At 59.2% G+C, this 22,980-nt stretch overlaps 1 protein-coding gene across 1 annotated transcript; it reads right to left on the reverse strand.

Moving 5' to 3' along the window:
* Positions 1 to 419: 419 nt before the first annotated feature.
* Positions 420 to 14,680, reverse strand: CDCP2 (CUB domain containing protein 2). Its single transcript, XM_062193354.1, has 6 exons — positions 14,602 to 14,680; positions 11,100 to 11,447; positions 8,077 to 8,412; positions 6,619 to 6,972; positions 4,006 to 4,184; positions 420 to 746 (listed from the first exon to the last, which is right to left on the reverse strand). The coding sequence occupies exons 1-6, from the start codon at positions 14,678 to 14,680 to the stop codon at positions 420 to 422; spliced, it is 1,623 nt and encodes a 540-aa protein (XP_062049338.1).
* Positions 14,681 to 22,980: the final 8,300 nt, after the last annotated feature.

Here is a 22,980-nt window from a genome sequence, read left to right on the forward strand (position 1 = left end):
GCTCAACTGCTTTTTACAAAATCCTCAGGATTGCTGGGTCAGTCCAGGAGGGTGGAGGCCCCTGGATGGGCATTGAACACGCTGCTAATGAAGGCTGGGGATGAGTCTCAAGCGAGTGCACTGGCAAGGAGCACACGGGAGAGTCCTCCACGTAGCAGGACAGCTCTGAGGTTTCTGAGGATCATGTCACCGACCGCACGCACACACACGGCACGCTACAGTTCACAAAGCCCTTACTCATTCCCGCTCCTGCTGGGTCTGGTGCCAGCCCCGTGACAGAGCAGGGCAGAGGGTCCTCCCCAGGAGGCAGAGGCTCAGGGACGGAGAGGACCCACCGACGGTCACACACCCATCCCGCCCCTATGCGGGTGCCCAGCCTGCCCCAGGGATGCTGGGTACCTGGGCCCCGCCCTGCTCGCTCACAGCAGCATCAGGACCACGATGGCGATGATCATGAGGGCTCCAGCCAGGATGCAAAGGCCCAGGAAGACGATGTCACTGGTGTCCTGGGCCACCACGGTCCCTGAGCCTTCCAGCACCTCCGCCTCGTCCCTGGGCGGCGCCTCCTGCAGGTGCTCGGCAGTGGCAGCGTAGGGCCCAAGCCAGTGGGAGCCGGACAGCAGGTGCACGGCCGCCTCCTTGCGGCGCGGCTCACAGAGGACCTCGTACTCATGCACGTCCTCCCGCCCGGCGGCCGAGAAGTCGATGTACAGCACGCTGACGATGACCGCCGTGTTGTTTCTCCTCTGCGGGGACGCAGGGCCCTGGCTCACACCTGAGGGGCCCTGGGCCGACCCCGTTCCCCTGGACACACGGGCGACTCAGCACCAAGGGGACTGAGCCCCGGCAGCCTGGGTTCCACTCCAACTCGGCCACTGGCTCCTTGATGTTCCCCTTTGGGAAAGGGGCGCTACGAGGGTGGGCTGTCTGGAAGGACATTGTCAGACCTGACCGGACAACGCCTGCTCCAGTGTCCAGGAGCCAGGGTCAAAGAAAGCAGCAACAACAGCAGCTAACACATTGCATGTGACATGTAGCATGTGACATGTAGTCTGTAATATGTAACATGTAGCATGTTCCAGGCTCTGTGCTTTAAGTATTGTTTGCTTCCTACAACAGCCTTCTCTAATTAATGTCTCCATTTTACAGATGGAGAAACTGAGGCCCAGAGGCTCAATTCCTCATCTGAGGTCACACAGCATTGCAGTTGCGCCCAACGCGTAACTGTGCTGTAACCTCAGAACACAGAACCCAAGGGGACTTTGTGGAGCATCAGCCAATCCCCGTGCTTGGGGATTTACAGATGGGACTACGGAGGCCCAGAAGGTAGTAGGTTGCCCGGAGCCAGTCTCCCAGAAGGTGAGTCTCCTGCCCCTCTGTTAGCAGCTTGTCCTGGCATTGCGTGGTCTTCCTCTGGAATCTTTCCTCCCAATTATGTCTACAGCAGCTGTCCCTGCTGCTGAGTCCTGGGTCACTCCAGGGTTGGGAAGAGCCAGCGAGGAGCGAGAGGTGGGGGGCCTGGTCCAGTGCTGCCCTCCTCCCCACCCGCTGGACACAGGAGACAGGACACAGGCTGCATTTGGGCCCAGGGGCGGGGCGGGGACTGCATGCGAGTCTGGAGTGGACTGGAGTGGAGGGCTGCAAGGCCACCTCCCCCTCCACACCATTCCCCTCTCCAGGCCACCCACACTGGCCGTGTCCTGCGGGTGGCACTTCCTAGGGGGAGGGGGTTTCCTACAAATCCAAGCTGCCTAAAGCAGCAAACACCGGTGGGCTGGGTGATCTGATCCCTCGGAGGGAGGCTGCAGGGCGCCCCACCCAGAGGCTTAGGGACCAGGAGGCCGTGGGTCCCTTCCCCTCTGCACTTCCTCTGATTTCCTGTCCTCCGCCCGTCTTCCTCTCCGCCCTCTGAGGATTTGGGGGTGCAGCATCAGGGTACAGAACAAAGTGAGACAGGACCTGGAGTGCCAGGCCCAGGGACAGGCCCAGGTTAACCTGCACGACGAAGGAGGGGAGGGAGGGGAGGCGCCAGGGGGTTTTGATGAAAGACAGACTTGAGAAGGATGGGAAAGCCACACAGGTGCAGTGCTGACGGCTGCGAAGTCAAGTCTTTGGCAGGTTCTTTTTTTTAAGATTTATTTATTTATTTCAAAGTCAGGGTTACAGAGAGAGGAGAGAGAGAGAGAGATCTTCCATATGCTGGTTTACTCCCCAAATGGCTGCAAGCCCAGGGCTGGGCCAAGCCACCGACAAGAGCCAGGAGCTTCTTCTGAGTCTCCCACATGGGTGCAGGGGTCCAAGGACTTGGGCCATCCTCTGCTGCTTTCCCAGGCACATTAGTTGGGAGCTGGATCAGAAGTAGAGCAGCCGGGACTCGAACCAGTGCCCACAGGGGATGCTGGCCCTGTAGATGGCAGCTTTACTTGCTAAACCACAGCGCCGGCCCCTCTAACGGTTTTAGAAATACACAAAATCGGCCGGCGCCATGGCTCAATAGGCTAATCCTCCACCTGCGGTGCCGGCACCCCAGGTTCTAGTCCTGGTTGCCTCTCTTCCTGTCCAGCTCTCTGCTGTGGCCCGGGAGTGCAGTGGAGGATGGCCCAAGTCCTTGGGCCCTGCACCCGCATGGGAGACCAGGGGAAGCACCTGGCTCCTGGCTTCGGATCAGCGCGGTGCGCCGGCCATAGCGTGCCAGCCGCAGTGGCCATTGGAGGGTGAACCAATGGAAAAGGAAGACCATTCTCCCTGTCTCTCTCTCTCTCATTGTCCACTCTGCCTGTCAACAACAAAAAGAAAAGAAAGAAAGAAAGACACAAAATCAGGGCCATACAACATTCTGTCTGGGCTCTAGTTGGAGTCCCAGCTGCTCCAGGGAAAGCAGTGGAAGATGGCCCAAGTGCTTGGGAGACCCAGATGAAGCTCCTGGCTCCTGGCTTCAGTCTGGCCTTGCTCTGGCCATTGTGGCCTTTTGGGGAGTGAATCTCTGTCTCTGCCTCTCCCTCTCTGTAACAACACCTTTCAAATAAATAAATAAATTTTAAAAAAGAAGAAGAAGAAAAGAAAAGAGATACACAAAGAGGCCCTAAGTTCTGGTGGTTCCATGACCTTGGGACCCTGTGTGTCTGCGAGTCCTTGGTTCTAGGATTTCACATTCACCTGCGACTCCACAGCCCAGAGAAATCCCCCAGAGGACTTAGAGCGTGGCATGGGGGTGACAGCTGAACGTCGTGGTGGCCGGGGGCTGGGGAGGCTGAGGGGCAGGCTGCAGGGCCCGCGGCACACACGTGGGCAGCGCTGGGGTTTGCTGTCAAGCAAGGCTGCACCCACAGAGTCTGAGATGGGGGCATCGCTCTTCCTCTCTCCCTGACCTGTCCCCTATGGATGCACGGGGTAGGGTGGGGCGGGGGAGCTTGGGCCACTGCCCTGTGACCCTCCAAGGGCCCCACGTCTGGTTCACCACACGCAAAACACAAGGAGAGTAGGAAACATTGGTTTGCAAGCCTCACAGGCTCTGGCAGGAGGTGGGTGCCTGGGTGGCTGCCAGGGCTAGAAAAGCCTTGTGTTGTCGCAGCCTGGGGGGTGGGGACTTGGAATGCCAGGTGGGAGGGGCCCGGGAGGGATCAGGGCTCCCACAACTCCCCCTGGTGGAGAGGTGAGGACTTTAGTGGCCTGGCAGGGGGTGGGAGGTTGGGGTAGGGGAGGGAACCCCCCGGGGGAGGAGGGGGATGGCAAAGAACCTAGCTGTGGCCCAGCCGATGGGGCTCTCTGGAGGAGAGGCCAGCGGAGCCCCCGGGCTGGGCTGTCAGCCCGACTGGGTTCTGTGCGGTGGTCACCCTGAGCACGTGTGTACAGCTAAATAAGGCCAAGAGGGGCAGAGCGCTACAGCCAGGCTGGTGGCGTCTGCAGAGCCAGGAGAAGAGTTCTCTGGAATGGCAGGTGCCTTGCAGCAGGGGGCAGAGCCGCCCCCCTCCGTACTTCCCCCACCCCCACTCGCTGGACTCCTACCTGAGACTCGGTGCTGCAGGTGTCAAAGCGGGCCTGGATCCGGAAGTTGCCTCCGACCTCCTGGGCAGCACAGCTCCGGCTGCCCAGGTAGACCTTGGTGCGCTCCAGCGGGGCCAGCGCCTGCGCCGAGATGAGGATCTGGAAGTCTGTGCGGGAGCAGCTCACGTTCATGGGCACCACTGGAAAAGAGGGAGGAGCCGGAGGCCTTGGGGCTCGCAGCCGGACCCTCTCCTCCCCGTCGTCTCCCCAGGGTGGATGGAAAACTGAGGCGTGGAGTGGGGAAGGCCCTTCTGGGATCCCTCGGGGCGCGATGTGGGGTATTTCCCACTCCGCCTGCCTGCCGGGAGCTCCCATTGTCCTCTACACCGAGCACAGAGCTTGGCAGGCCCAGTGAATGATGATGAATGAATGAATCACTAAAGCCACTCTTTGCTAGTCCTTCTGCCATTTGCCATTCAGCCACACAATCACTTAACAAACATCTATATTGATATCCTACTATGTGCAGGCACTATTGTAAGAGCCATAGATACAGAAATGAACCAAAAAAAAAAAAAAAAAAAAAAAAAAACCCAGCTCCAAATGCCTACCCTGGTGGCAGTTGGGGGACAGACCGCGGCGTGTAGGATACACAGAAGCGTCAGCGTGCCCGGGAGGAGCAGTGCAGAGAGACAGGGAGGAGGCAGGGGACAGCTGTGCTGTTGAGAAAGGTGGGGAGGGGAGCCCCATTTTCCCTCCCAGCCTGACCCGGTGCTGCAGACACGGCAAACCTATTTTACAGTTTCGGACGCTGAAGCTGAGAGGTGAAGTTGTTTGCAGTAGATGAGCTGGGGTTTTGACCTTGGGGTCTGCAGGATTCTGAAGTGTGTGGCCCCCCCTCCCCCGACATCCGGCAGCCCCGCCCCCATACCCTCACAGCCCGATGGGTGTGCATGACTCTGAGTGTCTGGATCTGCATGTGTGTGTGCATGTTTGTGCACGCATGTTGTGTGTGTGTGTGTCTGTGTCTGTGTGTGGATGGGGGCAGGGGCGAGTGTGGGGAAAAGGAAGGCCATGGCTGGAAGAGGAGAGGGGAAGAGGGCTGGCGGGCCAGGGCTGGCACTCTCAGCCCCTCTTCGGGAAATGGCTCAGACATATTTCAGCCCTGGTGTCTGGGCAGCCGGGGATTTATGGGCCCGCCGTCTCCCGCGATGATCTCGGTGGCGCTGAACTGTGTGTCACCCCTGATTGATGCTGTGGCTGCCCTCCCCCGGGGTGGGGGTGGCGAGTGAGGCTGCCTGCAGCCTGGCCTGCATCTGGAGCCCCGACCAGGGCCCGCGCCCAGCCTGACCCGGGCTCCAGCAGGCAGGGATCGGCAGAGGGATGGAGGAGGGGCAGGCGTGGGACCCAGCTCTGTAGCCCCAGGAACAGGAACCAGGGTTGGAGCTGCCTCTGGCCCCAGTCTCTGGAGACACCGAGGGGAGATAATCACCCAGAGCGGGGAGAGGCATGGGAATGTCAAGGGCGAAAGGGACTTCAGAACCTTCCAGTCCACGTCCTCATGCGCAAGTGGGAGGACTGACCCCGGGAGAGGGCGGGACATACCAGCCCTCCCACGGTGTGGGGGGGGGCAGAATTGGGGAGGGGCTTGTCCCAGCAGAGCCCTGGCTCCCCTGCCTGGCTGACAGGGCTCAGGGGGACTGGGACTGCCCAGGGTCATGACCCCACCGCCAGCTTGCAGCCCGTGGGACTGCAATGAAGCCCTTTGTCCTTTCCTATCTGCACAACAAGGAGCTCGGCCAGGTTAGGCAGAGGGCACAGTGGGTCCAGGGCACAGGCACCGAGGGCCCATAGCCCATGGAAGGGTGTTGGGAAGAGAGGGGAGAGGGTGGACGTTCTTGGCTGACAAATCTAACCAGTGCCATGGAGATGTGGGGAAATACTAGACACCCACACCCCTCGGCCTCTTCTGCAGCACGGCGCGGTGTCCGCTGGGCTTCAGACTGAGACACAAGAAAGCAACTTGGGAAGCCTTCCGGGATTGCTTCTGCTTTCCTTATAAAGGGATACTGTGGCCGGCACCTCTCCCAGCCTTGAACACAGACACCATGCCTGGAGTTGTGGCAGCTATTCTGCAATCATGAGGCTAACAGAATCCCAGAGATACCCCTGGAAACAGTGCTGAGCCCGAGCAACACAGCGGCTGCCCAGTCCCAGACTTCTTGTTGTGCAATGAGTCAGTATTTCTGAATGATACAAACAGGGCTGGCGGGCATCTCCATGGCAAGACCGACTATTTGCCATAAACCATCTAACTGTGTTCTGTGTATTAGCCCTGGATACCAGAGAGCAACCACAATGCAAGAGAGGCCAGGAGCCCAAGGGAGGCAGGAGCCAGACGGGGAGGATTAGGAGGCACAGGGTTAGGAGCTGGGAAAGGAGGGCCCTGCGACAGTGGAAATATGCAAGGGCCGCGCCGCTGTGGCCTCTGAGGTTGCAGGTGGTGAGGCCAGCCGAGAAGGGAGTGGAGGAGAGCCCGCGTGCGGATCAGGATGGGCAGGTGGGCTGGAGGGAGGCGCTGTAGCTACCAGGCACGCCCCTCCCAGGGTCCCCATCCTCTCAGCCCCAGCTGACCTCCAATGTAGGCCACAGAGAAGCCCCTGCGGGTGGTGCTGCGGTCCGTGTGCAGCAGAAGCAGGAGCTGGTTGTGGCTGGAGGTGACGGGCGGCGGCAGGTGGTGGCCGCACCAACTCCCCAGCAGGGGCGCCTCCTCGCTGGCCCCATCGAAGGCCGCCAGATGGTCAAAGTCGCAGGTCCTGGTCAGGCTGTTGGGTTCTTCTAAATCCAGGTCCAGGAAGAAGACCTTGACCCGATAGCCAGGAGGCAGGCGGATGGTCCAGTGGCACCGGATGTTGTTGGGGTAGGAGCCGGGGTACTGTGGGCTGGAGAAGTTGCCCCGCACAGCCACGAACACCTCCTGGCACTCTCCTAGGTGGGGAGGAGAACGTAGCGAGGGTGAAGAGGGTGGAAGTCACCCTGTGCAGCGACAGCTTAGGCAGCAGGTGCACAGTGCCATAGTGCGGCCAGCAAACCAGACATTTGATCCCAAAGCTTGCTTTCAACTGAAACCAGCAACAAGCTGCTTCTCTCATCCCAGTTAGCAAACCCTTTCCAGAGTGGCGGCCCTGTTAGGGGTCAGTAACAACCCCCGATCCCCCTCTGCGGCACTCAGCCCAGACTCCCTGGCCCAACAGACAAGGCAGCTGGCGACCCGGCCTTGCCCCTTCCTCGTGGTGCCATCCAGCCCTGCATCCCAGCCTCAACGAGCATCTCCCAGGACTGCAAGCCTGCCATACACTCTCTGTCCTCCACGCCTTGCACCTGCGGTTCCTCCTGCTTGGAACGCCCTTCCCTTTCTTCTGCATCTGGCTAATTCCCTCAAAGCACTGCTCCATTCTCTCCTCCCCTGGGAAGTCACCTATGATTCTTTTTTTTTTTTTTTTTTTTTTACAGGCAGAGTGAACAGTGAGAGAGAGAGAGACAGAGAGAAAGGTCTTCCTTTTCCATTGGTTCACCCTCCAATGGCCTCCGCGGCCGGCGCACCGCACTGATCTGAAGCCAGGAGCCAGGTGCTTATCTTGGTCTCCCATGGGGTGCAGGGCCCAAGCACTTGGGCCATCCTCCACTGCCTTCCCGGGCCATAGCAGAGAGCTGGCCTGGAAGAGGGGCAACCGGGACAGAATCGGTGCCCTGACCGGGACTAGAACCCGGTGTGCCGGCGCCGCTAGGTGGAGGATTAGCCTATTGAGCCGTGGCGCCGGCCACCTACGATTCTTACTGTTAGCACAGAACACAGCAGGGTGTCGCTGTCTGCATCCTTATCCGTCTCCCCTACCAGACAGTGCACTCCCCACGGTGCGCTCATTCCTCTGTACCAGTGTTAGTTCGCAGAGGAGGTGGCGTGGCCTCTGCCTTGGTGTCAGCCGGGCAGGCGAGGCTGGGCTGGAGCACGGCAGGCAGGCAGAGCTGGAGATCTGGGAAGCAGACGCGGGGGGCGAGCCCACAGCTGGGCGCGGGGCCCCAGCCCTGTACCTGAGAAGTAGTAGGCCTTGAAACCCCGGCCTCCGATGTTGAAGTCAGATTTGAAGACCACCTGCAGCTCGTGGCCCAGCGACACCAGTGTGGGGGGCCCGGTGCTGCCGCAGTAGTGGTGCCCGTGGGTGGGGCTGGGTCCCCCAAGTACAGCCACGTAGTCATAGGTGCACTCCTCGCTGCCCTCCACCTGGAAGTCCACGAACGCCAGTTTGACGGTGGCGGGGCCGGCGGCCCGGATTACCCAGCGGCACTCCACGCTGTTGGGGTAGTTGTTGGGGTACTCGGGGCTGGTGAGGACCCCCGACAGGCTGGTCAGGACGCCCCCGCACACATCTGTAAGGGAAGCCACCTGAAATGACCTTTCTGTCTCCCCGCGGCTCCCAACCACTTCCCCTGAGAGTCAGACCCCACCCCCGGCATGCTGTCCCCAGCACTGGGCGCTGGCCACACAGCAGGCCCAGGCTGTGCGGCAGCCCCTGTGCCGTGGATCCCCCCACCTCTCGGCTGAAAGCAGAGGCACAGAGAAGTTAAGGCACTCACCTGGCAGGCCCCAGGACGAGGATTTAGTGGGAGACTGGGGACCCTGAGGGTGGAGGGAGTTAGGGAGGAGCACAGGGGCAGGGAGGAGAGGTCAAGCCCTCTGGGGGACTCTGGGCTTGGTGGAAAGCTGCAGAACTGTCACCCTAAGAGGGAGGGAACTGGGGTACTCACACCAACCCCGAAAGTGCTGGCCGAGGGCTGCGGGGGGTGCGGTAGAAAGCGTCCTCAAAGACTGGTGGCTACAGGGGCACAGCGGAGTGGCAAGGCTCAGGGGACAGGGCTGGCAACTGGGCAAATGGATTTGAACCCAGGCACACTCGCCGCACAGCCCGTGCCCTCGGCCATGTGCTCCTCACCATCCACTGCCACTGGCCGCTGGGGCACAGAGGCTGAGGGACACGGGCACACCTCCCTAACGGATGAGGAAACTGAGGCAGGGAACTCAGGCCTGGGGTCTGAAGACAGCCACCTCTGGGTTCTGCTTTGGAGAAACTGTGTGGCCCGGGACAGCATCTTGGACAAGCAACCCAGCTTCTCGGAGCCTCATGGGAATATCAGGATCTCAAGGAGCTGGCATTGTGGCCCGGCAGGCAAAGCCGCCGCCTGCAGCACCAGCATCCCATACTGGCAACAGTTTGAGTCCTGGGTGCTCAACTTCTGATTCAGCTCCCTATTGATGCACCTGGGAGGCCAGTGGAAGATGGCCCAAGTGCTTGGGCCCCTGCACCCATGTGGGAGACCCAGAGGAAGCTCCTGGCTCCTGACCTCGGTCTGCTCCAGCCTCAGCTATTGCCATCATCTGGGGAGTGAACCAGCTGATGGAAGACTCTCTCTCTCTCTCTCTCTCTCTCTCTCTTCTCTAACTCTGCCTTTCAAACACATGAAAAACAAAGTAAAGCAAATAAATATAAAAGACAGGCCGACGGACAGGCTGATCTCAGCCTCAGACGCTGCTGAGGGCCTTAGGAACCAGGGCAGTGGACACAGCGTGAGGTGGGCATCGGCGGACGCCAAGACCTGCTGGAGGTGGCCATCAGGGATGTCTTTCTTGAGACTCCAGCCTCTTGCCCCTCGCAGAGCTGCGTGACCAGAGCACTGCCCTGGAGGGGTCTGAAGACTGTGTGACCTTGGGAGGCGCCCTCCCTCTCTGATCTCAGCTTTGTTGTCTGAGACAGGACAGGGCGGCTGTAGGCCGTGAGCTCTCTTCTGGCTCCAGCAGCCTCACCAGGGACCAGCGCCAGGTGCACACTTCATTCTAGGCTGTATTTCACACTATGTTTTAATGCAGGGGTGGCACTGTGGCACCGTGGATTAAGCTGCCACTTGAGCCATCCCGTGTCAGAGTCCAGTTTGAGTCCTGGCTCTTCCGCTTCTGATCCAGCTTTCTGATAATGTGCCTGGGAAGGCAGTGAATGATGGCCCAAGTACGTAGGTCCCAGCCACCCATGTGGGAGACCCAGGTGGAGTTTCAGGCTCCTGGCTTCTGCCTGGCCTAGCCCTGGCTATTTCAGTAGTGAACCAGCAGATGGTTCAAATGCATAAATAAGTCTTTAAAGAAAGATTTGGAAAACATGGCTATGGTGGGATGAGTTCTATAGGCTACTTTTCTAAAAACCCAAGGCTCTGGGATTCCAAACTTCTGAGTAGACCAGCCTGTGAGTCCCACAGTGCTGCAACCTGAAACACTGCTGGAAACTGGCGTCCATCTGAGGGCCCAGAACGGCTGTGGGTGGAGCCGGGGCCCAGCAGGCTCTGCAGCTGTCCATCACTTGAGCTGAACCAGGCTATGGCGTTGGCCTTGGGAGAAGGGAGCAGGTTAGATTGCAGAAGCCTGCAGACAAGGAGAGAGGCGGGCAGAACCAGGCTCCCTTCACAGGCTGGGGGATAGGGTCCAGCCAGATTGAGGCTGGGAGGGGTTAGGGACCCACCCTATATGAGGGGGTCTTCAGAAAGCTCACGAGAAATGCATATCATGACAAAACCATGCCTGGATTTCAACAAATGCTTGCATTAAAATAAACTGATCATTTAATTCCATTTTCCCCTGTGCCCTTTGAAGGCCCCTCCTACGAGGTGAGTGCAGGAAAGGACTTTGGCAGGGAGGGAGTCAGCAGTCAGCAGTCCCCGGGTGCAGTAGGGGCGGCAGTGATGTCCCCTGCTGCAGCCTGACACTGTAACAGCAGTGAGAAGGACAGGGACAAGGGGCCTGAAAGGCCTGGTTCTGAGCACAGAGAGACACTCCGGGGCTGCAGGAGTGAGGGAGGGAGCTGGGGGGCTACTCCCTGAAGATGGAACCCAAGGTTGCCAATGAGGTCGCCAACGTGGAGGAAGTGGCTGTTGCCCCACAAACTGTGCATGAGAGCACCCGGGGCTCAGAGCAGCCTCCCTGATGGATGCGGAGCCCCTGCAGGTCTCACCTGCGCCCCACTGCCCTCCCTCCACCCCAGGGCGGCCTCTCCACTGCCAAGTCCCCCCTTGACCTTTCTGGTAGCCGGCGGAGAAGCCGCGGCTGGCCACGTGCTTGTCCGAGTGGAAGACGACAGACATGACGTGCCAGGAGGAGGTGAAGGGCGGCGGGGGCACCCGGCCGCAGAACCTCCCCAGCAGGTTGCCCTGCTCCCCCGAGGCCCCGTTGTAGATCTCCAGGAAGTCGAAGCCGCAGGTGTCGTGGTACTCCAGGTCGAAGGCGTGGAAGGTGAGCAGCACGGACGAGCCCTCGGCCACCACGATCAGCCAGCTGCACTCCGTGTTGTAGGGGTACAGTCTGGGAAAGTTGGGGCTGGAGAAGTTTCCAGCAGGTGCTGAGAGCACACCCCCGCACTTGACGCCTGCAGCCAGAGAGAAGGGCAGCTGGGAGTCAGCGCTTCGGGCTTGGGAACACGTGGCCTGGATGTGGGTGCAGCTGCGCGCCCAGGTCTGTGGGGTGGGCTGAGGGCGCCCAGGCCAGGGCCCTAAATGTGTTTACTTGTACTTCACATTCTCCTCTAGCATTGAGCAAACGCTGAGCATTCGGCATCGTTCAACACAGACAAACGCCTGCCCCCGTGGAACTGCTGTGCTGGTGGGAAAGACCAGGAGCATCACCAAGGTGTCCCATGTAGGAAGGAAACAGTGACAAGGGACCTGGCGAAGACGAGCAAGTCGGTAAGGGAGTGTGGGGGATGGGCTTATACTTTTAGATACACGCTGCCATGTTCCAGTCTGAGCTTTGCGCTCTGGGGAATGTAAAAGTTAATAGTAAGCACCACACCCCTCGAGTGCATGGTCTATGCCATGTGAAAAGTACATTCTAGGGGCTGGCGCTGTGGCAGACTAGGCTAAGCTTCCGCCTGCGGTGCTGGCATCCCATATGAGTGCCAGTTCAGGTCCTGGCTGCTCCACTTCTGGTCCAGCTCTCTGCTATGGCCTGGGAAAGCAGAAGAAGATGGCCCAAGTGCTTGGGCTCCTGCACCTGTGTCAGACCCAGAGGAAGCTCTTGGCTTCGGATCAGCTCAGCCCCGGCTGCTGTGGCCATTTGGGGAGTGATCCAGCAAGTGGAAGACCTTTTGGTGTCTGTAATTCTATCTCTCAAATAAGTAAATAAAATCTTAAAAAGAAAAAAAAAAAGTACATTTTAGGGGCAGGTGCTGTGGCTTAGTAGACTAAGTTTCTGCCTGTGGCGCCGGCATCCCAGCTGTTCCATTTCCAATCCAGCTCTCTGCTATGGCCTGGGAATGAAGTAGAAGATGGCCCAAGTCCTTGGGCCCCTGCACCTGTGTGGGAGGCCCGGAAGAAGCTCCCGGCTCCTGGCTTAGGATCAACCCAGCTCCATTATGGCCATTTAGGGAGTGAACCAGTGGATGGAAGACCTCTCTCTCTCTCTGTCTCTCCATCTGTCTGTCTGTAATTCTGCCTCTCAAATAAATAAAATCTTTTTTTAAAAAAAAGTACATTCTAATAGGTCCACATTTGCTTGTATTTTAAACAGGAAACAAGAGAAGGAGACTAATGAAAACACTCTTCTGGGCATGATGCAAGACCTCTTTAAATGTCACTTGTTTCGTAACTGACTTCACAATCACGTAAAGCATGTCAGTTTCAGAGATCAACAAAATTTTCAAAGTGACCCCTAAATATCCCAAGCCGAAATGAATAAACTGTACTTATCAGCTTGGAGGCCTGGCCCTATGGGGAAAATGCTTTCAAGTGACTTTGAAATACAGTGGTTGGGCTTCAAGTGTGGGAAATCGGTATTTTCCCTGTTCCTTCCCCACACAGGAATGTGCAGTCAAAAGGAGGCAAAAGAGCAAAATGAGCCACAAGGAGCCTCGAACTACGGGGGCGGCCGTTCGGCCCGGCCGTTAAGGCACAGCCCGGGGTTCTGCCTCCCACTGGTCAGAGCGCCTGCCCTTGAGCCCCAGCTCTGCTCACGTCCTGGCTTCCTGCTGATGTGCACCCTGGCAGGCAGCAGGTGACGGCCCACGTAGCTGGGTTCCTGCCACCCATGTGGGGACCCAAAACGACTTCTAGGCTCCTGCCTTTGGCCTGGGCCAGTCCCAGCGGTTACGGCATTTGTGGAGTGAACCAGTAGGTGGAAGGGTTCTCTTTGCCTCTCTCTCTCTCTCTCTCTCTCTCTCTCTCTCTCTTTCTCCCTCTGCCTCTCAAGTAAATTAAATAAATAGAACACACACACAAAAAGAAAGAAATCTTGAACTATATCCAGTAGATCTATCATTATATAAATATGTTTCTGTTATATACATTTAAATAAAACAGATAAGAATGTTGATGTCAACAGAAGTGGAAACTTTTAGTAGGAGATAAGAGATATGATTATAAAATAAAATATTAAGACCTTCATGATCTTTGAAATAAAAGTGTTGGTATGAATTTAAGATTTACTTTTATTTCTAAATAAGTGAGCTGGCCTATTCTGTTCACCAAACAGGCCTAGAGATGACAATATTTCAGCAACATTTTACCCCCTCAGCCCACGAGTGGGATTATTAGGCCTAATGAACCCTTAGAGAAATGGCCGGCGCCAGGTCCGTGCAGGAAACAACGCACAACTGCTTGGGTCTCTCGTCCCGCCACACAGCAAGGATCCCAGCACAGTCTGCTGGGATCGTGTTCAAAGCCGCAGGCGCCACCCTGGAGGGGCTCCCCGGGGCTGAAGGAGGCACAGCGTGAGCATCGGAACATGGAACAGGGAATGCGCACAAACTCAGGAGCCCCCACACGCACGCACGCCCCTCGTGGAACGGAGGCACGACCCGGCCCCAGCTTCGCAGAGGGTCAGAGCAGCACAAAGCCACCTGGGACTGTGATGCAGGCAGAGGGCTCTGGGAGCCCCAGGGAGGGAGCGTCAGAGGCAGAGGAGGGATGTGGAAGGCTTCATGGAGGAGGTGACTCCGTGGGGATGGAAGAGAGGCCTCCCAGGCAGAGGGGCTTCAGGGCCCAAGAACCCAAGGGTGAAGCATTTCCGGAAAGGTTGTGACTGCCCTGCCAGAGCACAGAGTCCCGGGACGCGGGGAACTGAGGCTCCATCGGGTGTGGAAGTTGGAGCCGACACTCAGAGGACACTGAATGTCACAACAGGGATTTCCCTCGGCGAGCAAGCTCTCGGCGGAGAGGGGAGGCCCTTCCTGCATAAACCTTCCGTGGTTCTCCGGGCCATTTCCTCGCCCTTGGTAACCATTCGGCCTCGGACAGCGGCCGCTTAATGTCATGCGCCCTCAGTTTCCTCACCTGTAAAATGGGAGACTATCACCTACCTTGAAGTCTTAGACACAATCAACCATACAGAAGCATCCTGCACACAGCAGGCACTCAATAAATAGTCCTCTCGCGTCTCAGAAGCAAACACATCCTCGACTCAGCCGACTGCTTCGGAAAGAGCCTCCTGTTCTGGCTTCCTACCGGAGACCCCCCTGAGACCCGGCCGGCTGCCTGCTCACCTCTCACCCCCGACCCCTGGCTCCCAGGTGTCTCCGGAGCGCCTACCTGTCATGGCGTGCGCCCTGGGGCCTGGGCTCAGCAGTGCCACTGCCAGCAGCAGGCAGAACCCCAGCCCTGCCGGCATCTCCTCACCACGGGCCCCACGGGGCTGCCGAGCTCACGAGGGCCGGGATCCCGGGTCTGCAGTGGGGGAAAGAGAGGTGAGGCTGCAAGGGCCTCTGAGTTAATGGCGCCGTGAATAATTTATCGGCCCTCGAATTAGTAAGCGGATCCCCAGGTGCTTCCTTCCCTCGACGCTAAGGTGACTGATCTGGTGTCACCAGGTTGACACATTCTGAGACCTGCACTGGCCGCCCTGCCTCAGGGAGGGGACCCTCGCGGGCTTGGAAGGAAATCGGGGTGGGGGGGTGTGTGGAGAAAGGGACCTTGAACAAGACACGTCACTCCTGAGGCCTGGACTTCTCACCTGTCCAATGGAGCCATTCAACCCTGCGGGCAGCACCGCTCTGTGAATGAAAGGGTAACTCGCGCTAAGGCACATGGTAGGGGCTTGCCAGGTCCCACCCCTGAGGGGTCTGAGAGGGGTCTGAGAGGGACCAACAAGGCGTGAGGATTTAGCTCAGAAGCAGAGAGGAAGGGGTTGCTGTGGACAGCCGATGAGGGACAAGTCCTGTTCCTGGACAGACACGGCAGGAGTAGCAGAACCGGAAAATCAGAATGGCACGTGCGGCTCTGATGCAGTGTTGGTTCTGGGCCACGTGCCGTTCTGGCCGGCATAGTGAGCATCCGCTCTTTTACTGGCGCCCGAGCCCCGTGGCGGCGCCCTGGGTTGGGAGCTGGGCTGCAGGAAAGCCCTGGGGGCTCGGAGTCCTGCAGGAGGTAGGATCGCGCTTTCTCTCTGGGTGCCTTCCGGTTTGACTCAGTTCAGCCCAACACGAGCTTCTCAGCTCCTGATCTGTGCAGAGCCTGTGCCAGGCACAGCGGCATCAAGGGGAAGTGTGGCACAGTGCCGCCCTCCCGGTGAGGAGCCGGGCTCTGGCTTCTGGCAGATGGAGGTCTGAATCCTGGCTCTACCGCTGGCCATGGCAGCCTGGGAAAGTGCCTCTCTGGAGCTCCCTGGGTCGTGAAAGAGTGGAAGCCGGAGCCTTGTCACAGTGAGGTTAGCTGACATAGTGCGTGGGAGGTCCCGGCCAGCACCTGGCTCAGCGCGCAGGAACCAGGATAGTTTTCATTTACCCTAGAGGAGCCTCACCTCCACCTTCCAGGCTGCACCTGGCCCCTCCTCTGGGCAAGAAATCCCCGGGGAGCCCCAGGCTGCCAGCAGGGAGAGGCCATGGGGAGAAGTTGAGCCAGGGGCATCAGATTGGCTCACCCACCGGCTGATTGACAGGAAAGAAAGGCTGGGTTGTTTTGGGCAGTGGGAGGAGATGGAAGCTTTTATTCAACACCCACTGTGTGTGCAAGAGAAGGGGGCAGGGAGAAGGAGCCAAGCCCTAGCTGCTGGGTGCCAGGCACGTGGTCGGGACCCTCACGCCGATCACAGGGGTGTAACCTCTCTGCTTGCAGCACAGTCTGCTCCCGTTGGGCAGGTGAGCAGCCGAAGAGCAAGGCTTTGAGCCGTGGTCCTGGGCTGAGTTCTCTGCAGGAAGACTCGCTCGTGACGAGGGGCTCATCCGGGGTGGGGGAGGGTCCCAGGCAGCACAGGTGGGAAGGGAAGCCAGGATGGGCACTGAGTCAGGCCAGGGTGTGCTGGTGCGCGGGTCACCGCTGTGCACCGTGGGCACTCCTGGGAGTCGGTGTAGACTACGCCCGCAAATTGTGCCACCCGGGACAAGGAAGCAGAGGGCCCATCTACCAGCTCCAGCTGCCACTGCCGAAGGCTGCTCTCAGGGCCGGATCTCGAGGCCTTTCCAGCCTGGGCTGCAGGCAGGAGCTGCGTGCATGCCAGGGAGTGGTGAGTGCGGGGACCGGGCCCTCCTTAAGGAAGGACTATCACCGTTCCTGTGACTGCCCGTGGACTTGACGGCCCCGCCTCTGGATCGGTTGTCCCTGTTCCTGGCACAGCCGCCTCTCCTCCTCTCCTGCAGCCTTTGCAAACACACCCATCCCTGGTAATCTCCATGGTAACCCACGGGGCCTGCAAGACCAACAGTGCCCAAATAAGACTCCTCACTGCCCCCCAGCCCCACCCTTGTCCTCTGGTGCCTCTCGTTCAGCCAGTGGCACAAGCAGCCTGCGCAGCCCGGGTGCGGGAGCCCAGCTCCCTGGCATCCACTGCTCACATCTGAGCAGTCACCATGTTTGCCTCTGAAATGACTTGTTATTGCCTCTCCCTTTATTTAAAAGGCACAGAGAAAGAGACAGACAGACAGATCTTCCATTCATAGGTTCACCCTGCCAATGTCTGTGACAGGTGAGGCTGGGCCAGACCAAGCCAGGAGCCAGGAACTCCATCTGGGTCTCTTATGTGGGTGGCAGGGGTCCCACTCCTTGAACCATCACCTGCTGCCTCCCATGGTGTTCACTAACTGGAAGCCAGAATCAGGATCAGGGCCAGGACTCAAACCCAAGCGTTTGAGGGTACAGACACCCCAAGCGGCGTCCTAACCCCTGGGCCAAACGCCTGCCCCTGAAGTGACTTCTGACGCTGTCACCGCCCACGCTCACCCTGGCTCCTGCATTCTGTCATCCAGCCTCCCCATGGGCCTGTGTCTCTGCTCCTGCCTGCGCCCTGCCCACCCCCAAACCACTGTCTGCTCAGCTTTCTAATACACGATGCCACTCCTCAGCTCAGGATAAAACCCAGAGTTCCCAGGGCCAGCGCTATGCCATAGCAGGTTAAGCCGCCGTTTGCAGTGCCGGCATCTCATATGGGCGCCGGTTCAAGTCCCGGCTGCTCCACTTCCTGTCCAGCTCCCTGTTCATGTCCCTTCAGATCACCTCTCGGACTTTCCCCAGCCAGAGCTCCCCAGCCCGGCCCACTGACTCTTCCCCTGCGTCTCTGCCTGGAGCCCGGGTCACCTTCTCTCCGCCCCATGGTCCCCGAGCGTCACTCTCACTCATCCTTCAAGATGACTGTCGCCTCCTGCCCTCCCCTGCCCCTACCCCCCCATGCTGGGAGTCCGTCCTCTTCCTCCGGTGCCCGGCCCTGCGCTATGGCTGGCTGGTCTCCCCGCAGACACCCTCTGTCCTCTCGGCGTTCATTCCGGTGCTCGTGCACGGCTCCGCCCAGAGCCCATCCTGGCCCTTGTCTCTGCACGTCCCAGTGCTCAGGAACGCACAGCGAGGAAGTGCTCTTGTCAGCTGGAGCCTGTGTCCATCCAGGTTGTTTTAACCTCGCCGCCTTAGTCTGTTCAGGCCACTTGGACAAAATAGCACGGAGTGAGGGTCTTACAAACAACGGAAGTGTGCCTCCCACGGTTCTGCAGGCTGCAAGGTCGAGGGCCCGTTTCCTGCTCACAGTTGCACCTTCTCACTGTGTCCTCACGCGGTGAAAGCTGTGCCTTTCTCTCTCTCTCTCTCTCTTTTTTTTTTTTTTTTGAAAGATTTATTTATTTATATGAAAGGCAGAGCAATAGAGAGAGAGGGAGAGAGAGAAAGAGAGAGAGAGAGAGAGAGAGAGAGAGAGAGAGATCTTCCATCTGCTGGTTCACTCTCCAAATGGCTGCAGTGGCCAGGGCTGGGCCAAGCCGAAGCTGGGAGCCAGGAGCTTCTTCTGGGTCTTCCACACGGGTGCAGGGGCCCAAGCACTTGGGCCATGCTCTGCTGCTCTGCAGGGAGGTGGATCAGGAACAGAGCAGCTGGGATTCAAACAGATGCTCTGATAGGCGATGCCAGCATCACAGGTGCCCCAAGGGGTCCCTTTCACGGGCACTAAACCCTGGGCACTGGGGACCTGCCGACTGCCATGGCTGAGCCTGGAGGACTCACTCTCGGACGTCCAGGGGTGTCTTCACATACGACTCCTCTCTCTGCTCTGGCTCTGCTGCACCTGGGCGCCGGTGGACACGGAGTTACTCCTGAAGGGATGTGGGCTCTGTAAGGCCGGCAGTCGGCGCCCAGGATGGAGGGTGGGAGCCCGCGGGCCTGCTGTCACTGGCCATGTGCATGCTTCCATCTCTGGGTGTTCACCTGTCGTCATCTGGCCATGCTGTGGCCTCAGCATGAGACCTGCCAGTACCCAGGTGTCCGGCACGGAGGGGACGAGTCTGTGCAGGCCTATCCTTTGCCTTTGAGTGACTGTGTGCACCACTGTGCATTCAACCTGCACACCCACACGGCACCCCCGTGCCACACCTGGATCGCACAGGGCACCCCCGTGCCACACCTGGATCGCACAGTGCTCTGTGTGTAACCGCGGACCACATGTCAGTGTGTATGTGCCCCCTGCGGGCTGCATTCAATTCTTTCCGAGTGCTGTCCCTCAGTGTGCCTGCACTCATGTCCATGTGCAAGGTCATGGCTGGGTGTGAGCATGGTTATCCCGGGACTGTGCACCCTCCGTCTGTAGACATCTGTTTGCACGGTGCAGTCTCCGCTGGTGTGTACACAGGTCTGTGTGTGCACATCTGTGCCCAGTGGACATCCCATGAGCGCGCCCTATCCCGCACCCTGTGGCTCTCTGAGAGTGCACGTCTACAGCCAGTTTTGTCTTCGTATCTGCACTCTGTCACTGGTGCCTGCGGGACACGAGTGGGATGCCCAGTGCTTCCTTTTCCACAGAGGCTGGGCTGACAATGGGGTGTGGCTGAGCGGGGAGGCGCTCCGCCTTGGGGAAGTCCGGTGAGGCCCCAGGGACCACATCCCTCCCTCCACAGGGGTGAAGTGGGTGCTCTGCTCCTGAAGTCAGCTGAGCCTGGGCCGCATGTTACACCCCAGAGTTCCTCCGCTGGAGGCTGGTCAGCGCAGTGTGGAGTGTGGGGTGTCCCATATGGCAGGGCCGGGGGACACTCAGCCCTCAGGCTACAAAGCCCTGCGCAGTTGTTTGGTCTGACCCTGCCAAGGCAACCACAGGGGGGACCTGAAATTCAATGAATCTATAGCAGGCTAATTTTTAAGCTGATAATTTTTCATGGCTCGTGAATGATGTTATAAATATCCACATGGTCCTTGGCAGCCGATAGGTTCCCCACCCCTGCCATATGGGGAAGGAGCGGAGAACAGGCAGGGGTGCAGGAGGGAGGGGATGCGAAGGGTGGGAGAGGGAGGCTGAGCGCTGGTGGGAGCAGGCTGGCGGGGGCTGGGGCGGTTCCTGGGACACCGCATGGAAGGCGCCAGCTCCTCACACCCAGCCCCGTCTCCTCCTCCTCCCTCCCCTCTCGCAGTCACTCTGCCCTAGGCCTTATCCCAAGGCTGGAGTTCGATGTCCTGATGACCCGGAGTCCAGACCAAGGACAAGGTTTCCTAAGAGCCCCTGGCAAGGGTGTGACATTCACAGCCTCCCAGAGCCCACGGGAAGAAAGGGAAGAGGGGGCCAGAACCACGGCCTTTCTGTGGGCCTGTCCACTCTAGGCCTCCTCACCCCACGGGGGAGGGGTATCACGGAAAGGAAAACCCAGCAAAGGGCTGCCCCCAGAGCCGAGGCTGGGCAGAGCAGTCCCGGGACAGGACAAGGCTGGGGGCAAAGCACGGTCCCCCTCACGGGAGCTACTTGTCCCCAGCAATGCTGGTCCCTGCTGTTGCCGTAGCCCAGCGGCCACAGCTGTGGTCTGGTTACCACGTCCGACGTGCCGTGCAACCTCAGCATCTGGTTCCCCTCTGGGCCTGTTTCCACAGGTGTCAAGTGGGCTTGCTGCTCCTGCCGCACCTCGCTGGGCTGCCGGGGGGGCTCTGTGCGAGGTCCCGGAGGAGAAAGGGCTTTGCAGTCTTTAAAGCACAGGGCACCAGCAGGCGTGTGTGTGCTTGTGTGTGTGTGTGTGCATGTGTGTGTGTGTGTTCACCGCTGGATGCAACGGCGGCTGAGCATAGCGCTGACTTTCCCAGCCAGCACTTCACCTGGGCCACCTCATCTCATCTGCACCTCCACCCCATGGCGGGCCCCATCACTGCCCATCGCACAGACGAAGAAACCGGGGTGCCCAGTACCCCATGTCCTTTAAGTGGCAGGAGCAACATTCGAACCCAGGACTGCCCAGCTGCAATGCCGGTGCTCTGAGCCAGCAGGAGATGTGGCTGGGGTGGGAGGGTCCTGAAAGAGGATGTGCGAGGCTGGGGACAAGGGTGGCGCACGAAGGAAGCCCCATGCTGCTCCAGCCGCTCTCCTCCCCCTCCTGCGGCCAAGCTGGGATTTTAACAAGCCCTAGGAGTCCAGGGACTTTTTTTTTTTTTTTTAAAGATTTATTTATTTACTTGAGAGGTAGAGTTACAGAGAGAGGGAGAGACAGAAGGAAAGATATTCCATCTGCTGGTTCACTCCCCAAATGGCCATGGCCATAACGGCCAGAGCTGAGCTGATCCAAAGCCAGGAGCCAGGATCTAGGTCTTCCATGTGCGTGCAGGGGCCCAAGCACTTGGGCCATCTTCTACTGCTTTCCCGGGCCATAGCAGGGAGCTGGATCAGAAGTGGAGCAGCCAGGACTTGAACTGGCGCCCATATGGGATGCCGCCAGCACTGCAGGTGGTAGCTTTACCTGCTAAGCCACAGCACCGGCACCCAGGCTGGCTGCTTTATGCACGTTATCTCAGCTAACTGCCACAGCTCTAGGAGGCAGTGTTGGTTTCCCTGGGGGCAGTGGCACACTGCTCCCCAGCCCTGGCTGGCTGTCTAGGGTCTGCCTCCCCCACCAGCAGGCAAGCACCAGGACAGCAGGAAAGCCACGATGTCCACTGCGGCGTCTCAGCACGTGGCACTGCTTAAGTTCTCAATAAATAATGGGAGGAGAAAGGAAAACAATGTGGAAGCCGACACTCAGAGACAGTCTCATCACCGAGCTCCCTCAGCTGCTTGGTGGCCGAGCCAGGATTTGACTTCTGACCAGTCCCAAAACCTATTTCTTGCCATGGTGTAAATTCTACCCCGCGGAGCTCCATGTGTGCAGACTCGGGGCGGGGGCAGCTAGCTGGCAGTCAGGGTCCTGTGGAGAGTCCCTCACAAGAGGCCTGGGTTCCTCCCACCTGCCACTGCCCACCCTTGTCTCCTCTCAGGCCGCTGGCCACCGAGGGCAGGGAGGAGCGCTCCCCATCCAGGTCCTCAGAGAGCCCCAGTGTAGACGCTGCCACACTCAGGCTCCATGGCCTCTGGACACGCACGGGCTCACCAGCAGCTCACGGTGGATGGGGAGGGCTCTAGATGGAGTGGGGGCGGGCAGCCCGAGCAGGGTGGGTCAGGGCCCCGGACCAGCAGAGCTGTGCAGAGAGACAGTCCGAAGTCCTCTTCCTACCCATTTTTCAGGCTGCAAAAACTGAGGCCCACAGGGCACCGGGAAAAGACAACCACACATTCACTGAGTGTCCCCTGCGAACCAGGCCAGGGGCCAGGCCTTTCGTGTCGGTTCCAACAAGCGTCTGTAGCCTCAGGAGGTGATGGGCACTTGCAGAACGGCAGGCCGGAACCCCCAACAGCCCACAGGAAACCTGCGCCCAGCAGTTCCGTTAGCCCTCGCGCAGCCGTGGCTGTGCCCTGACAAGGACTATGGACAAGAGGTGCCACCTCTGTCACCTGCTCACCCCGAGGCGCCACAGGAGGTGTATGTGCATGGCGACTTCCCCAGTCTCCGCCTGAGGCACCCCTGGCTGCCAGGCCTGAGCCCGTGGGGAAGGCAGGAGCGCTGGGTGCACGCCCCGAGCCAGCCGGGGCAGGGCTATTTGGGGACAGACCCCCCAGCTTCCTCATCGTAGCCAGGGGACGCTCTGCAGCGCACTCTGTGCACACTCCTGGCAGGGCCCCGGCAGGATGAGCCACGGTGCCCACCGCCTACCCCCTCCCGGTCCTGGCTCCCCAGCTCTCTCACCCACTTCCCCCTGGGTCACCTCCCCCAGATCCTTGCTCACAGTTGAGGTGGGGGCAAGCCCAGCCTAAAACCTTGGCACGTTAAAATCCGGCGCTCTGCAGACATGCAGCCAATGTTCACCCGGGGCTCGTTTCCATTCTCACAGGAGCGCACATCTTTGAGAACATGGCCGGCCCATAAGCATCACCCAGGAGCAGCTAGTGGCCCGGGGCGCTGTAAGAGGGAAGGAGTCTGTAGGCTGAGCTGCCTGGCAGATGCACACACAGCTCTAGCAGTTTGCAAAACTTGTCCCTGTGTTCCAGGCTCTGCACTCCCTCCCACTGCTCCAAACCAAGAGCTCCTTCACAGGGCTCTGTATTCAACATAGTAGGCTTCAGGCGCAAACCCTGTCTTTGTTGCAAACATTCCCGACTCTCCTCTCCTCCTTCCAGGTTCCCTCGTGGTCAGCCAGGCTGGGGGTGGAGCTCCCTTGTGT

This window comes from Lepus europaeus, chromosome 5 (assembly GCF_033115175.1).
Source record: "Lepus europaeus isolate LE1 chromosome 5, mLepTim1.pri, whole genome shotgun sequence".
Lineage (NCBI taxonomy): Eukaryota > Metazoa > Chordata > Mammalia > Lagomorpha > Leporidae > Lepus > Lepus europaeus.

Excerpts from the sequence above, each read along its gene's own strand:
- CDCP2 (XM_062193354.1), bottom strand. The coding sequence starts at position 14,680 with ATGCCGGCAGGGCTGGGGTTCTGCCTGCTGCTGGCAGTGGCACTGCTG. Across the intron at positions 8,413-11,099 it reads CTCCGCCGGCTACCAGAAAG|ATGTGTGCGGGGGCGTCCTG; the intron begins GTCAAGGGGGGA and ends CTTCCCTTACAG. Across the intron at positions 747-4,005 it reads CCTGCAGCACCGAGTCTCAG|AGGAGAAACAACACGGCGGT; the intron begins GTAGGAGTCCAG and ends GCGTCCCCGCAG.